The sequence below is a fragment of the Mastomys coucha genome, unplaced genomic scaffold (genome assembly GCF_008632895.1).
Source record: "Mastomys coucha isolate ucsf_1 unplaced genomic scaffold, UCSF_Mcou_1 pScaffold23, whole genome shotgun sequence".
Classification (NCBI taxonomy): domain Eukaryota; kingdom Metazoa; phylum Chordata; class Mammalia; order Rodentia; family Muridae; genus Mastomys; species Mastomys coucha.
Genome location: NW_022196906.1, coordinates 3,757,178 through 3,772,634, shown reverse-complemented (window position 1 = coordinate 3,772,634; position 15,457 = coordinate 3,757,178). Strand labels below are relative to the sequence as shown.

The following is a 15,457-nucleotide window of genomic DNA, read 5'->3' as shown; positions in this document are numbered from 1 at the left end:
TGTATAAGTAAAGCTAGCAGTGAGCCTTTTAGATCCAGCAAGTAGCCTTCTCCTGTGGTTTTTGCTCCAGTTTCCTGCTTGAGTTTTTGCCTCCCTTCAGTAATGGACTGTAATTTGTAAGCTGGAATAAACCATTTTCTTCCTCTAATTTGCGTTTTCTTGGAATTGAGATGAGCAGGGGCACTGTGTGAGGAAGGAAAGGTGGTTATGTAAAGAGGAGGAGGAGAGAAACTAGGAAGCAACATTTGTGGTGCAATGAGAGGCTCAGAGCAGGAATTGTCAGCTCCGAAGAGGAGGAGCCAGAAATGGAAGAGTGGATAGAACTGATCAGGACTCCCTGATGTCTCTGTGTAGAACAGGACGCCAGGACATCTGGTGAGAATGATGGAAACTTTGGGTTGGGTCCTCAAGAAGGAACATTCTTTTGAGATAGCCACTGTGGGAAATAAGATCTGGAGTAAACTAGGGTTGAATAGCAGGATTCCCGGAAACACAAACCAAAGGGGTTAGAGAACTTGAACTTTTAGTGTCCTTGTGGATCACAGGCAGGAGGATACAGCTGATAGGAGGTTGTGGAACAGTGAAGCTGGGCAGGGGAGAGGATGTGAAGGCTTGCAGAGGGAGTTGCAGGAAGACGCTGAGGGGCAGGAATGCCATTGCAGAATGTGAAAGAATACATGCTGGGATGTTAGTTCTGATGGCAGCAAGCCTAGCAGGGTGTGTGTGCTAGATTTAAGTGGGTGATTGCCATCAACAAGTTCCTGAGGGGTTGGTCCATCCTTCTCCCTTGGTGGCTAGTCACCTTTGGTGAGCAGTGGCCCTGGGACTGTTACCTTTAAAGATGACAATTCTCTTCTCTAACTTGGCAGGGTAGTAGATTGTCACTATTGTCCTCACAGCCTTGCAGTCACGGTTGGCTAGAGAATGTGGAATTGATCAAGTTACATACCTACTTTGTCACTCGTTCGTTGTTCTGGGGCTGTGGGGCTAGCTGTCTCACCTTCAAGCCTTCTGTTCTTTCTCCTGTATGAAATGAAGCTAATGCTTCCTATCATGTGTGGACATTAAATTAGACAGTTGGTGTAGCACCAGAAACAAGGCAATAAGTTCCATTAAGTTCTTGAGTGTTGTTAGCATCTTACTGTGTGTTCGGAAAGGTAACAGAGTCTATGACTTGTGAACTTGATATGCACAGTGCTGGGCAAGATCCCATCCAAAGAGTTTTTGAAAATTTCATAGAAACTCAGAGAAAGTGTAAGATGATGACTGGGAAAACTCAGGCGAGACTAAGTTTAATTCTATGGCATCGAAATGTTACTCTTTTCATATTTCTACATAGTCATTGCTCTTCTGTATAAATTAAAATTTGCTTTTCTGTATAAATCACATGTAACAAATATGTATAAAAGAGCAGCATATACACATACATATAACTGAACTCTCAAAAATATTTCCTTTGTTGCGTGTTTTCTCTTTTCTAAAATTTACTTATTTTATGTGTTTGTTTTGCACACACATATATGTGCCAGCAGAATGTAGTGCCTGTGGTGATGGAAAGGGGGCCCTAGAGTCCTTGGACCCAGAGTTACAGGAGGTTGTGGGCTGCCAGGTGTTCCTGGGAACAGAATTCAGGTCCTCAGCAAGAGCAGCATCTGCTCTGGTTTACTGAGTCATCTCTCCAGCCCCCACTTTGGTGCTTCCAACGTAGGTATTCTCAGAGAGTTTACTAAAGGCGAAAGAAAGCATTGAATATATAGCAGAGCATGATTTCTGTACATCCATTGTTACATTCTTCTTGAAGAAAAGAATATTTCCTCAATTTTTATAAGTAATACTGATAGTAAGGAGCAGTCACAGCAAACTCCCCCTATCTTTCTGTCTATCTGTCTTTCACTTTCTATCAGAGATAGTCTCATGTGTCTCAGACTGGCCAACAAATCCCTCTGTAGCTGAAAATGGCTCTTCTAACTCTTGTGCTGTCTGTCACCTCCCGAGTGCTGCTAGGATCCCAGGTATTTACCACCAGGCTGGCTTTACACTGGTGTGGGCTAGGGTGTTTGGGGGGATGGGATTCAGGCCTTGTGCTTGCTAGAAAGGATTGCCCTATCTGAGCTGCTTCCCCAGGCCATAAGAGGTCCCCTTTAGAGGTCGAGTTTCTGCTTTGAAGTTTTCTCTGGAGTTTAGATGTTGATGATTGTGAGTGTCCAGTTGAACCAGGAAAGAGTGGAGGATGAAAGATTTGGTCATGAATTACGGATCTCAGCCCAGATGTATAGTGTTAGGCATGTTAACCATGCACACTGATAGACTTGCTTAGTGATGTAGGTGCTCAAGAACCTCAGGGATACAGAAACCCAGGTGCTGAGGAGACTAGTGGGAGAGCAGTTGGGAATTTAGAAAGACCCTGGTCCACAGGCTGTGACTCCTGCAAAAGATACCTACAAAGTATGGGCGAGGGCAAAACAGGATCAAGGAAAGCCTGAGAATAATCAGTAGACTCCAAGAGAGGACTGACTCCTTGATGGATCCAGTTTGGAGTCTGGGTTGTGATCTGAGGACAGCTGGGGCCAAATGAGGCCTGTGTGATCATAAAAGACAAGTCCTAAGGTGGAAACCAGGGCAAACCAGGGCATTCCTGACTGTGCAGAGGATCACATCAGCACATTCAGTTTTACCAACCGGCTTATACTATCTTGTAGGCTGTGCATTTATTTTATTTAATACTTAATTAGAAAACTATGTCATAATATTAAACTACTTAAACTACTTTTCACATTTGTGTGTATGTGTGTGTGTATGTGTGTGTGTGTGACCTTGGTTTCCAAAGGGGTGTGAAATCTTAGAAGAGAAATGTCTGTGTGCTAATGTGTATTTATGTGGACTTGCCAGCATGTCAGTGGGCCATTCATACTCCTGCCCTGACCTCCTTTCCAGTCTCCCTTACCCCCATTATTCTAGGAAGCAGCTTAATGGCTTTGGGATCTTTGTTTTGACACATGGTTTCTCTTTGTAGCTCTGGCTGTCTTAGAACTCACTATGTAGATTGGGCTGGCCTTGAACTCATAGAGATCCACCTGCCTCTGCCTCCTCTGTACTGGAATTAAAGGCTTGCACCACCACTGCCAGGCTGGTTTCTGTGGAACTTAAAGTCTTATTTGATGTTGTGACTCCCAGTGAATAGCAACTAGAGTTGTGCCTGCAAATAAGGTCAGTATGGCAAAGTGGGTGGGGTGGTCTGTCCCTGAAGATATTCTTTGCAGTCAAAGACCAAAGATATTCAATGCCTGCTGAGAAAGATGGGGCCAGTTCTAATACCCCTCCACCTGTCTTGTTGACACAGTCTTCATCGTTCGGGCATACCACAGTCAGCTTGGGTTTGTTGCTTCGTATTGAGGTTCAATTACTCAACAGTCAAAGCCATGTGCCACTGACAGCACTCTGAGCTACCCTAGAGCTTTGTAATTATTCAAAGAAATAAAATTCTTTCAGTAGTTGTTCCCTGCATGAACTCCTTAGGATTCCATGTTTCCAAGTCCCTGCATGTGTCTGCAGTGTAACACACAAACATGAATGTGGCATGCAGAGCCATTTTTCTTTGTAACATACACTCATACTGCATTTTGTAACAAACAGACGTGCCATACAGTCATCGACTTTGTACACCGATGCTATTTTCATTTTTCTGGGTATGGATAGTTTTAGGAACGTAGAACTAACTCACCTCTGCAGCTCATCATCGAGCTGTGTCTTCTTCCTGTGTGTAAAAATCCATCCAGAGTGCTGAGGTGGAACGTCACAGCCCCGTTTCTGGCTTCCAAGCAGCAAAGATGTTGTAATATTATGGCATTCTTGCTGGAGTTTCACAGTGTAATTGCAGCAGTTCGATCAGACCGCTGTACACATCTAAGGATACTCTGTTCTCCTCTGGACTCACTTGGTTCTTGGCTATGGCTCATTGGAAAACTGCAAGGGGTGTACTTACTCCAGCAAAATGACCTGGCAGGCTGTGGTTGTATGTGCCACTGAACTGGTGATCTCTGCTTTTCTTTGGGATGGGGGCTGTTTGAGATTGAGGACAGACATCTGAAAGAAGAATTTAACCCAACATTTGTTGTCATGGTTTAAAAATATGTAGAGCCCATGCTGAGGGAACTTGAAACATTGAATAGAAGTGTGTATGTCAACAGTGAGTAGGACGCCACTTTCTTTCTAGCTCTGTTTTGTTTTTACACTTCATTTTTAATCTGTATGTGGGAGGTGTGCATATGCCATGTAGGGCTCAGGAGACACCCATGGTAGTTTGTTTTGACTTCCATACTTTGGGTCCTGGGTAATGAACTCAGGTCATCAGGTTTGATAGCAGATGTTCTTACCCTTGAGCCAAGTGTACAGCCCTGTTTGGTTTTAAGCAGCCTCATTCTGTAACTCAGGCTCTCTTGGAATTTACCATGTATGCCAGACTGGCCTCAAACCCAGGATGTTAGGGAAAAGGTATTTTGGATATTCAGGAATGTTAGAAAAAGGGTGTCTTTGGCAAATATGTCCAACCCATCACTCAACTTCTTCACTCTCTAGGGTGGGATTTAACTGGTGCTTTTGTGAATCTTTATACTCACATGGCCGCTTACAAATAAATCACTTGGAGAATAGATTTTGCTAATTCCCAATGTGTTTTTCCAATATGTGTTATGGAGATAAAAGGAATGTGTATAACAATATCTGTGACCTCAAAAATTTCTGTAACGTTAAAATTTATATGGGAAACTGTCCTGGTTGTTTGCCAGTTATCTTGGGCTGCAGATGGGCAGGAAGGAGGGAGTGATTAGCAATGAATAAAGCCAGGAAAAGTGTGCAGCTGGCAGTAGCTTGGATAACTAACCTAGCTTTCTGAAATATCTGGTTTATCTTTTTGATGATATTTCCTATGTCAAGGATTAAAAGCTGATGTTTTTATTCTTGTACATTGGATATGCTGCATGGATATATAGTTTCTAACTTATAGATTAACACGGTATTCACTGGTGGAAAACCTATTGAATATAAAGTATTAATTTTGGAGAAATTCACCCCAAATCAAGTTCCCGTCATGAAAATAGGTGTGGTCAAATCTGTAATGACTATTGTATTAGATGCTACTCTGGACCTATATTTTTATTCTCATTCAGTATCAATATCAGTAAATAACATATGAAAGGTGCGCAGTTATTTCTGCACAGGTACTAGAAAATATTGTACAATCAGCAATCTTTTTAGATTTTGCAGAGGTGACATCTTTGAAAAAAATGTGGGAGCTGGAGAAATAACTTTATGTTTCTCCTGCTTAAGGTCTGGGGTAAGCTCCTATTTATTTCATGTTTTTTTATAAAGTAATGTTTAATAAATTCTTAATGTATATTGATTATACATATTCATAAGCTTCATTGAGATTTTCATATGTAACTTTAGTGGTCATATGTTCATATCTCTTCCTTCCACATTGCTTCTCTTATTTCTCCCATTGCTGCCCTAACTCCCTTGTTCTCTCATCCCTCCCTAGTAGTCCCTCCACGATTTCACCTTGTCTCGAAAAACAAAAACAAAAAAACTCAAAAAAACCCACATTCCTATTTTCACATATAAGAGGAAACATGGGGTGCTTGTCTTTGTTTTTGTTTTTGTTTTTTTTTTTTTTTTGCATAGTATGATGTCTGGTTCTGTCCATTTTCCTTCAAATCTGTATCAGCTCAGGATACCCAGTGAGTTCTTAGTACAAGAGATTTATTTGCTCCAGAGAAACAGAGGGCAGAGAATAAGAGACAAAGACAGGAGATAGAGGACAAGGGAGGAGAAGGGAACAAGAGAGATGGGGAAGGATATTTGTTCTAGAGGGAGAAAGGACTGCCCCTGGATAGAGAGGAGACAGATCTGGCTGATAGGAAAGGGGGGTTTATAAAGGTATATAGGGAAACCCTGTGTTAGAATGAAGTGTTTAATTTTAATTGGGCATGTGAATTAGGTGAGTCAAAGGAGGCTTTTGGTTGCTGGATTTCAATACATTGATAGATTGACCTTGGTAGGAAGCCTCAGGGGGAGGAAGTGGTTAAATAACAGAATTGACTTGGTGGCCAGCTTTAGGAATATATTAGAACTGTTTTTAGTTAGCAAGACAGAGGAAATGAGGGAAGAAGAGCAAGGCTTGCCAGAGCCATATGCTCCAGTGTCACTTGAATGACTTCAGTATTCTGTATGGCTGGATAATAGTCTATTCTATATGTATTCATGCCTAAGACACCTCAATTGATTGCATAGCTTGGTTACCGTGAATAGTACTGCAATAAATGTGGGTATGCAGGTGTTTCTTATATGGGAACTTTGCCTCCTTCAGTGAAGACCCACAGATAATATGGCCTGTTTGTAGTGGTTTTAAGGAGACTCTGTACTGATTCCCTAGGGGCTGCACTCCCTACGGGCTGCACTGATTTGTCCCCACAGCAGCACACAGAGCTCCACTCCTTTCACAGCATAACTGCTCTCTATTCTAATTGATGTGTTAACTGACTATCTCCGTGCAGAGAGGGCTAAGACACAACCTCCCTGCACTGTTGATTGTATTTCTCTGATGGGTGAAGGCAGTGAGCATTGCTTTTGTATGATGGCCATTTACAGGACTATAAGTGAGAAGCATCTACTAAGGCATTGTTCACTTGTTCTCCATGTTGCTTGTTTGCTTAGGAGTGTTTTGAGCTCTTTATGCCTGTGGACATCAGTCCTCAGTCAGGTCAGTTTTTGGATGTGATTTTCTCCCATTCTCTGTGTTAGCTATTCACAGCACTGATTACTTACTTTGCTGTGCAGAAGTGTTTTGATCCATTCCCAGGTCGGCTCTTCCATTAGCATCCTAAGCATCAGGAAATTATTTCCTGTGCCATAATACATCAAAGTGTTATGCCATATTTCTTGTGGTAGTTTCAATGTCTTGGTTCTTGCATGAAGGTCCTTGATCCACTCTGGGTTGAGGTTTTTTTTTTTTCTTTTTTTTTGTAATGCTAACTTTAATTGTTAACAACCAAGAATCCCCTGGGAAGAGAGTCCCATTGAGGGCTTGTCTACATTGGGTTGAAGTGTAGGCATGCGTGTGGAGGATTGTCTTGATGAAAAGAGTGAGTGTGGGAAGATTCAGCCCAGGGTAGGTAGTACCATTATGCAGACTAGGGTCCCTGAGCTGTGCACAGGCATGAAGGTGCAACTGGGACAGGCATATACTCACTTTTATCTTGGGATGCTATATGATTGTGACCATGGTCTCAAGCTCCCTATTAGGTGACTTCCCTGAAATAATGGACTGTGATATGAAATTGTAAGCTAAATAAACTCCTTCTCTCTTAAGTTGTTTGTCAAGATGCTTTTTTATCACAGCAGCAGAAATGAAGCTCAAACACGTTTGCATGGGGTTGAGAGGTGAGGCTCTAGTTGGAGTCACTTCAGCAAGAACTGTTCTTTCTCAGTACCGTCTGCTGAAAAGGCCTTCTTTTCCCAACATGTGCTTGGGCATTTTGTCACACTTGATACACTCAATTGTGGGAGTTTATCTCTGGGTCTTCCTTTCTGTTACCCCGGTGCATGCTTCTGTTTGCATGATAATTCCATGATGGTTTTGATCTTTATCATTCTCTAGCACATTTTGAGACTTATTCCTAGATTTGTCTTTTTACTGGCAATCTCCTTTGCTATTTGGGGGCCTTTGTACTTACTTCCATTTGGTTTTAAGAATTACATTTTTTCTGTTTTGGTGCTGAATGTCACTGGTATTTCATGCAGACCTGTAAATCTCTGGCACTCTAAGGCTGTCTACATAGAGTTGATCCCCATATCTGTGTGCAGCCTTCCTACCTTCTAGTGGCTTTTTACTTCTGTGTTTGATAATTTTCATTCTTAGGGGTGTTTTCACTTCTTTTCTTGAGTTTATTCTAGCTTTTACTTTCATTCTAAAAGCTGCCATAAACGAGATTGTTTCCCTGTTTGGTTTGTTTGTTTGTTTGTTTGGTTTTATCCTCAGCCATTGCAGATGCATAGGAAAGCTATTGTGTCTGTATGTGCCCGTGTGTGCCTAAGTTTGTTTATCAGTTCTAGGGAACTTTCAGTGATATCTTTAGGATGTCTTTCTCTTATTGTTATTTATGCGCCTATGTACACACTGGTGTGTTTTCCTGCAGAAGCCAAAAGAAGGCATCATTCCCAGGAGCTGGGGTTCTACGTGTGTGTGAGTTGCCTTCTGTGGGTGCTGGGAACCTAACTTTGGTTTTCTGTTCGAACAAGTGCTCTTGACTGCTGAGCCATCTCTCAGCCCATTTAGGATCTTCTGAGTACAGAATTATGTTGCCTGCATGGCAGATATTATTTTGTCTCCTTTTCTCCCTATTTATATCCCTTTTCTTTCTGTCTCTTGCTCAGTTACTTTGGTTAAAATGGCAGGTATATATTAAATATGACTGGAGAGAATGCATATCCTTGTCTTGTTCCTGATTTTAGAAGAATTGCTTGCAGTCCTCCCATGGTCTTGTGGTCTTTTGGCATTTGTGGAGCTGTGTGCCAGCAATGCTAACACTGCCCTTCATTTCTAGTGGCTATGTAGGAACCGTACACAGCTGGTCACACCCACCTTCTGACAGTTTCCTGTTGGACTTTGTGGGGGAGGGTGGTGATTGGAGATCTCCAGGAACCTGTTCTCCTAAAATCTGGTTTACGTGATAATAACTTAAGACTTTTATGCTTATGTTGTGGGCTTCTTATTTCTGTTCTTAAGTATGCTACTAATGCAATACCCCAAGATCATTACAATAGAGTTAGAAAAGCTTCAGCCACATTCTTCTGAATTTGCTAGGCCACCAACCAATTTTATGAGACGGATAGTCACTGTTCATATGTGTTTACATTCTCAAAGAACACAAATGTCTTTGTTTGGACCAAAAATATGTATTTTTAAATGGAAGCATCTTTATAATATTTGAAAAGGACAAGTTTAGCTTTTTGGGTTTTGTTTGTTTGAAGACTTTCCCCTGAAAAGTCAACAAAAGAAAAAAGGGAACAGAATTTATTGTCAGATTGGAACCAGCTTCTTAAACCACTGGAGGGGGTGGGTTCTGTTGTGGGGAACTAGACTTTCAATTTATTTTGTATGGTAAAGTTTGTCTTCTCAGACATTTACATTATAATCAGCTAATATCTTGCCAAGTTTATAAATAGTATTTATATGGGAAACAGACCAGTTCCGTGCAAGTAGAATGTGGCATCAGTCGCTTGTGAACAAAGAAAGGCAGTGGAGACAGAAATGAGAATGTCATTTTTTACTCAGAAACCAAACTCCTACTTAAAGCAACTGCTCCTTAGTGGATTCCCTGATGGAGTCTGTGGCATCAGCAGGTGTCTCCTGAGTGACCCAGGAGCTTGCCTATGGGCATCAGCAGGTGTCTTTGGAGTGAACTGGAACCTGAGGGTGTCAGCAGGTGTCTCCATGTGACCAGGAGCCTGCAGTCACTTTTAGAGTTGATCTAGAGGGACTAGGCTGCTGCTTCTAATTCTTTTTTCTTTTTGTTTGTTTGTTTGTTTGTTTGTCCCCCCCACCCCAAGACAGGGTTTCTCTGTATAGCCTTGGCTGTCCTGGAACTCACTCTGTAGACCAGGCTGGCCTCCAACTCAGAAATCCGCCTGCCTCTGCCTCTCAAGTGCTGGGATAAAAGGTGTGTGCCACCACCGGCCTCTTCGAATTCTTAAGTGAAGGTCTATTCTTTCAGCGTTCCTTACTGGCTTACTTGTAGTAGATATGATTTAACTTCGGCAAATTGTATCATGTGCAACTTGGGCCCTTCAAGATTTGTACTATTAGAAAATACTTTGCACAATCTCCCTTTTTTGTTATTTCTTTTAAAAAGTACAGATGTTTTTAAACTTAACAAAAACTAGCAGTCTCTGTTCCTGCCAGTTCTCACTGCTTCTGTTTACTACCAGAGACATCAGAGGCCACCATTTCTTATGCTTGTGTGTTTGCTTGTTTTTTCTTTTTCAGGACTATGATTGTCCTGCTGGCCTTTGATTTTCATTTTTAGGTACTACCTTCTGATATTCTGGCATTTTTTTTTTTTTTTTAATGAGCCCTGGTTTTAAATTGCCACATTGTCCTTCTATTCTTTCAACACAAGGCAGCAATTCAGTTAACAGTTTTAATATTTATATTATAATGAGTGAGTGTATTACTTCTGACACAGATAGTTTAATATCATTGTGTCATTTGTATATCTTTGTTTTCTGAGTTTGTAGCTGGCTATGATTTCTCTTTCTCCCTCTTTTCCTCCATCTTTTCCCTTCTTTTCTTTCTTCCTTCTTTCCCCTCTCCTTCCCATTAGTCACCTATTGTGATAGGGTTAATTTGCAGCTTGACAAAATCTAGACTTGTCTGGGAGATGGGCTTCTAAGCATTCTTGTAGAGTATTATCTTTATTACTTTAATTGAGGTGGGAAAACCTGCCTGCCCACTGTGGGTGGCACCATTCCCTAACTAGGATTCTGGACTACAAAAGTGGAGCAAAGGAGCTGAGCCTCTGTTGCTTTTGAGCCCAGCCATGATGTGACTAATAGCTTCACTCATTTTCTTCTTCTACCTCCTTGCTGATGGACTTAGCCAGAACTGTAACCTAAAGTAAACTCTTTCTCCTTTAAGTTAGTTTTGTCAGATTATTTCATCATAACAATAAAAGAAAACAAGACATCCTTCACCCATCAAACTATCCAACCTTGTTCTGGCAACTCTCTTTACTCAAACGAAGTAAAAGAGTACTATGGAATTATACTCTTAGTTAAAACTCTTTCTCTATTTTCACATGTTTTTCTTAGCATATTGCAATTATCTACAAGGTTAGTAGGTTGGCTTCTTTTCTTTTCTTTTCTTTTCTTTTCTTTTCTTTTCTTTTCCTCTCTTCTCCTCTCTTTTCCTCTCCTCTCCTCTACTCTCTTCTCTTCTCTTCTTTTCTCTTCTCTTCTCTTCTCTTTTCTTCTCTTCTCTTCTCTTCTCCTCTCCTCTCCTCTCCTCTCCTCTCTTTTCCTTTTCCTTTTTTTCTTTGGTTTTCCAAGACAGAGAGTCTCTGTTTAGCCCCAACTCTCCTGCAATAAATTGTAGATCAGGCTGGCCTCCAACTGAGAGATCTTCCCGCCTCTGACTTCTGAGTGTTGGCATTAACGGTGTGTGCTAATATTGCCCTTCTAAATAAATTTATATCTATCTATCTCTCTATTTATATATCAACTGTGTGTTTTCTTTTGATGTCATAAAATGGGTTTCAATATGACATTTTCATATACTTCTGTAATGTATTTGATTGGCTTTTTATTACCCTCCTTTCCCTCCCTCCACTCTTATGGATCCTCTTCTACTGTCATGTTGTTTTAATCCCCCAATGAATTCCATTAGAGTGTCTTAGAAGATCATGAGAGAGGGTTTGTTTATAGGACTTTGGGCACTGAAAAAGAAAATGTATTTTTCTCTCCCCTCAACCATCAACAAATCCTTAGGAGTGGGTGGGACATTGCAACTTCCATCCCTTTTAATGATGAAGGCTGCTGGGCTTAATCTTGCAAGATTTTGTGCAGCTACTGCAACTGTCATAGCTGCTGTATGGTATGAGTGCATGGGAGATCACCAACTCTACCTCCTCTGCATCCTCATACTTCCCTCTGGATCTTACATTCTTTCTGTCCTTTCTTCCATGATATTCCTGAGCTAACAGAATTTAGTGGGGGACTTTGCAATACTGAGCACTTCTAAGTACAGTACATATACAGTATTATATTTATTAGGCATTGCACATGTGTGAGCCTGAGTGTATGTGTGCATTCATGTATGTGTATGCATGTATTCATATGCTCATGTGTATGTGTGAGGTCAGAGGAGAGTACAGGGTATCTTCCACTAATTTCCATCATATTTCTTTGAGGTAGTGGTCCTTACCTGTCCTGTATCCTTACCCCCATCCCAGCACAGTGGTCACAGGCTTGTGTGGCTATGCCCAGTTTTTTATGTAGGTGCTGGAGGTCCAAACTCAGGTCCTCAGGCTCAAACAACAAGTTCTTTTTACCAGCAGAGTCATCTCTTTTGCCTGGCTTATTGCCTCCTATAGATTTAAAAGATGTTTTATACCCAGAGACCACTGTTGAAAGAGATTCAGGACTATTTAAATACACATCTCATATATTAAATATATAATTTGTATTTGTTTTAGGATCATTATAGACAAATTTGTAGACTTTAATTTGTAACTCAAAAAGAAAAAAGTATCTCTTACCCACAGCTATTAGTCACTAGCCTCTTACTATGTACATGATTTTATAGATAGATATACAAATAAAATCACATAGTATAAGATATACAAATGAATAACTAGTTTCATTGTAATGTTTACTCCTAATGTAATTAAATATTAGCCCTGAAAGAAGATTAATGCCTTTCTCTCTGTCTTAAATAGCCCAATCATTGAAAGAATTCGCAAGGCTACTTATTGCTGTAGAAGAAGAAAGGCGGAGACTGGTAAGTTTGTTTCTTATTTCTCGTGAATCCTGCTTTGTCTGAGCATGTCCAAAGAAGGAGTAAACCTACAATTAGATACACATGCAGCATCTGACAGCCAGCAAAGCAAAGCAAATGCTACATGTAATTTTGAAAAGATTTGAGACTGTAATTTCTACTGTTGCTAATAAGATAAAGCATGTTTAATTCTTTCATTTGCCCAGCAGATATAAATATCTTCACTTGACTTCTCACCTAATCATTGTGAGAATTTAAACTATTGGAGCAACTTTCTTAAGAGCCCATTCTTCTTCAACAGCCACTCATGGCTCATATCACTGCAGGAGTGCAGGTGCTGTAATAGAGGTGGATTCGAAGCTTGAATCAAAGCCGACTTTTTTACACTGTTAGCATGAGACTTTTGAAATGGTAACATTTGAGAAGGGTCATGACAGCTAGGAGGACTTTGCTGGTTGGTAAAACTCTGTTAAAATGTTTCTAGGCTTTGTACAAGGAGAAAGGAATGGATCGATTTCCATTTTTCTACATGTTAACCGCCAGTTGAGCCAGCACCATCTGTTGAAAATGCTGTCTTTTTTCCACTGGGTGGTTTCAGCTCCTTTGTCAAAGATTAAGTGACCATAGGTGCGTCGGTTCATTTCTGGGTCTTCAATTCTGTTCCATTGATCCACCTGCCTGTCACTGTGAAGGTTCTGAGCCCCAGTGTAGGGGAATGCCAGGGCCAGAAAGTGGGAGAGGGCGGGGTGGCAGGCATCAGGAAGTGGGAGGCAACAGGGGTTTGTTTTTGTTGTTTTTGTTTGTTTCTTTGATTTTTGGAGGGGAAACTGGGAATGGAGAAATTTACATGTAAATAAAGAAAATAAAAGAAAAAAATGTTTCTAGGCTAATAGGTTAGCTTGTGTAAGATATTGGAGCACAAGCATTGCTAACACTTCACTTAAAATATAATTTTGGCCTGGGTCTGGTGTCCCATGCCTTTAATCCCAGCATTCAGTCAAGGCCTGGCTACACAATAAGTTCTAAGGCACCCAGAGATACACAGTGAAACCCTGAATATAAAGGTAAACTCCCCCCAAAACCAAACAAATACACAAACAAACAAACAAACAAACAAAACCCGCCAGAAAGCAACAATAACAAAAACCCCAAGGTAAACCAAAGAAGAAGTGGAATCTAATTTGGGGGTGCTGAAGAGTTGGTGCAGTGGCTGAGAACACTTGTATAAGACTTGGGTTTGGTTCTTAGCACTCAGAAGGTGACCATGGCCTCCTGCATCTTCAGGTCTAGGGAATCTGAGACCTCCTTGTGGCCTCAGCAGGTATGGCATGCACATTGAGCACAGACATGCGGTTATTAATATGCACATCTGGTGTGTCTGCATATAGCTTTTTAAATGATGGACCTGAGGTTTATTATTACTGTTGCTTTTACTGTTTGTGTACACATGATGCTGATGTGTGCACTGTGTTTACTACAGTGTCTATGTGGAGGTCAGAGAATATCTTTGCAGAACTGGTTCTCTCCTTTCTGTGCCATTTGGGAATCAAACACAGGCTGGTATTGCCAGTGTCTTTAAGCAGGGAGTCACTTCGCTGCCCTTCGCATTAACAATTAGAAATAAGTTTTAGATGTGCAAACCTCAGTACGAGCATAGTAATTAAATGAATTTTTCTGAAATTAAAGTGTAAAGAATAGATATGTTAGTGTCCCTCATGGGTAAAGTTCAGACTTTAGTCTCCATCACGCTGTGACTGGGAGTTATCTGGGGACAAAGGAAGGCTGCCTTGAAGGGTGGTCCATCACCTCAAATCCATCACAGCCTCACCAGAGGTACCTACAGTTCCAGCTCAGCCTCACCAGGAGTTACAGTTTCTACTGCCTGTTGTTGGTTCATTTATTTCATGATGATAAGATACCCCAGTAAACAGCACCTCTAAAACAAAGGGGCCTATTCTGTCTTGAAGTTTCAGAGGGGATACAATTCCTTTTCATAGAAAGGCATGGAAGCCAAGCAGGAAGCTGGCTGGTTACACTTTCATTCACATACAGGAAGCTGGTAGGGTTGGAGTGAGTAAAGGAATCTGGCTGGCCTAGAGAAGCTTAGAGCCCTTGAGCAGTGGCCTCCTCCAGCAAGGCTGCATCTCCATTTCCACCAACTGGGGACACATTGTTAACAACTGAGGTTTGGGCAATATTTTCATCACGTTACTGACTATTTTAATACTCAGTTGCACTTTTCTTAAGTGTGTATAGTGCTTTGAAGTTCATTCTTACTGGGTGTTGCCAGGAGTCTGAAGCAGAGTTAGTGTGACACAGACCAGTAACAAATGAGATCTCAATCCCTGGTCACTGTTTCACAATACCTTGTGTCTTTGTAATATTTATAAATAGAAACGTAACTTATTATGCCCTAATAGGCATATGTGTGGGATATTTCAGAACATCTTAGTCATCTTAGCCTTAGCTTGGTCCACCAATCAAAAATTGCTATACCAGATTGTGTGTGTTTGTGTGTGTATGTGTGTGTGTGTGTGTGTGTGTGTGTGTGTGTGTGTGTGTGCACATATGGCTTCATGTTTGTTCACAGACCTGGTCTCATTGATATGATTTTACTGTGCATATGGGCTTTTGCAGTTTCAGTTTTAAGGATGGCACCCTTTCCACCTTTAGGAACTACTGATTTATCAGGCACTGCCTTGTGGGTGATGCCAAATAGGTGATATTGTTTATGTATGCATTAGCTGCAGAATTATTTATCATCCTCCAAACTGAGTCAAATGCTGTTTGTAAACTGGAATGTCTTGGGCTGAAGCACTTTCTGAACAAACCACTATTTTACATATGATGGAGTGAGTTAGATCAGGGCATAGCCTGATGGCAACAACTGCTGACCTCCCTCCCTCC

The 15,457-nt window shown here is 41.1% G+C and overlaps 1 protein-coding gene across 1 annotated transcript in view; it reads left to right on the top strand.

Moving 5' to 3' along the window:
- Positions 1-15,457, top strand: part of Arhgap42 (Rho GTPase activating protein 42) — a 244,151-nt gene that overhangs the window by 75,555 nt on the left and 153,139 nt on the right. Inside the window, exon 3 of the mRNA XM_031344323.1 lies at positions 12,492-12,553. Within this exon, the coding sequence (XP_031200183.1) occupies positions 12,492-12,553 (62 nt within the window). The remainder of the gene's footprint in view (positions 1-12,491; positions 12,554-15,457) is intronic.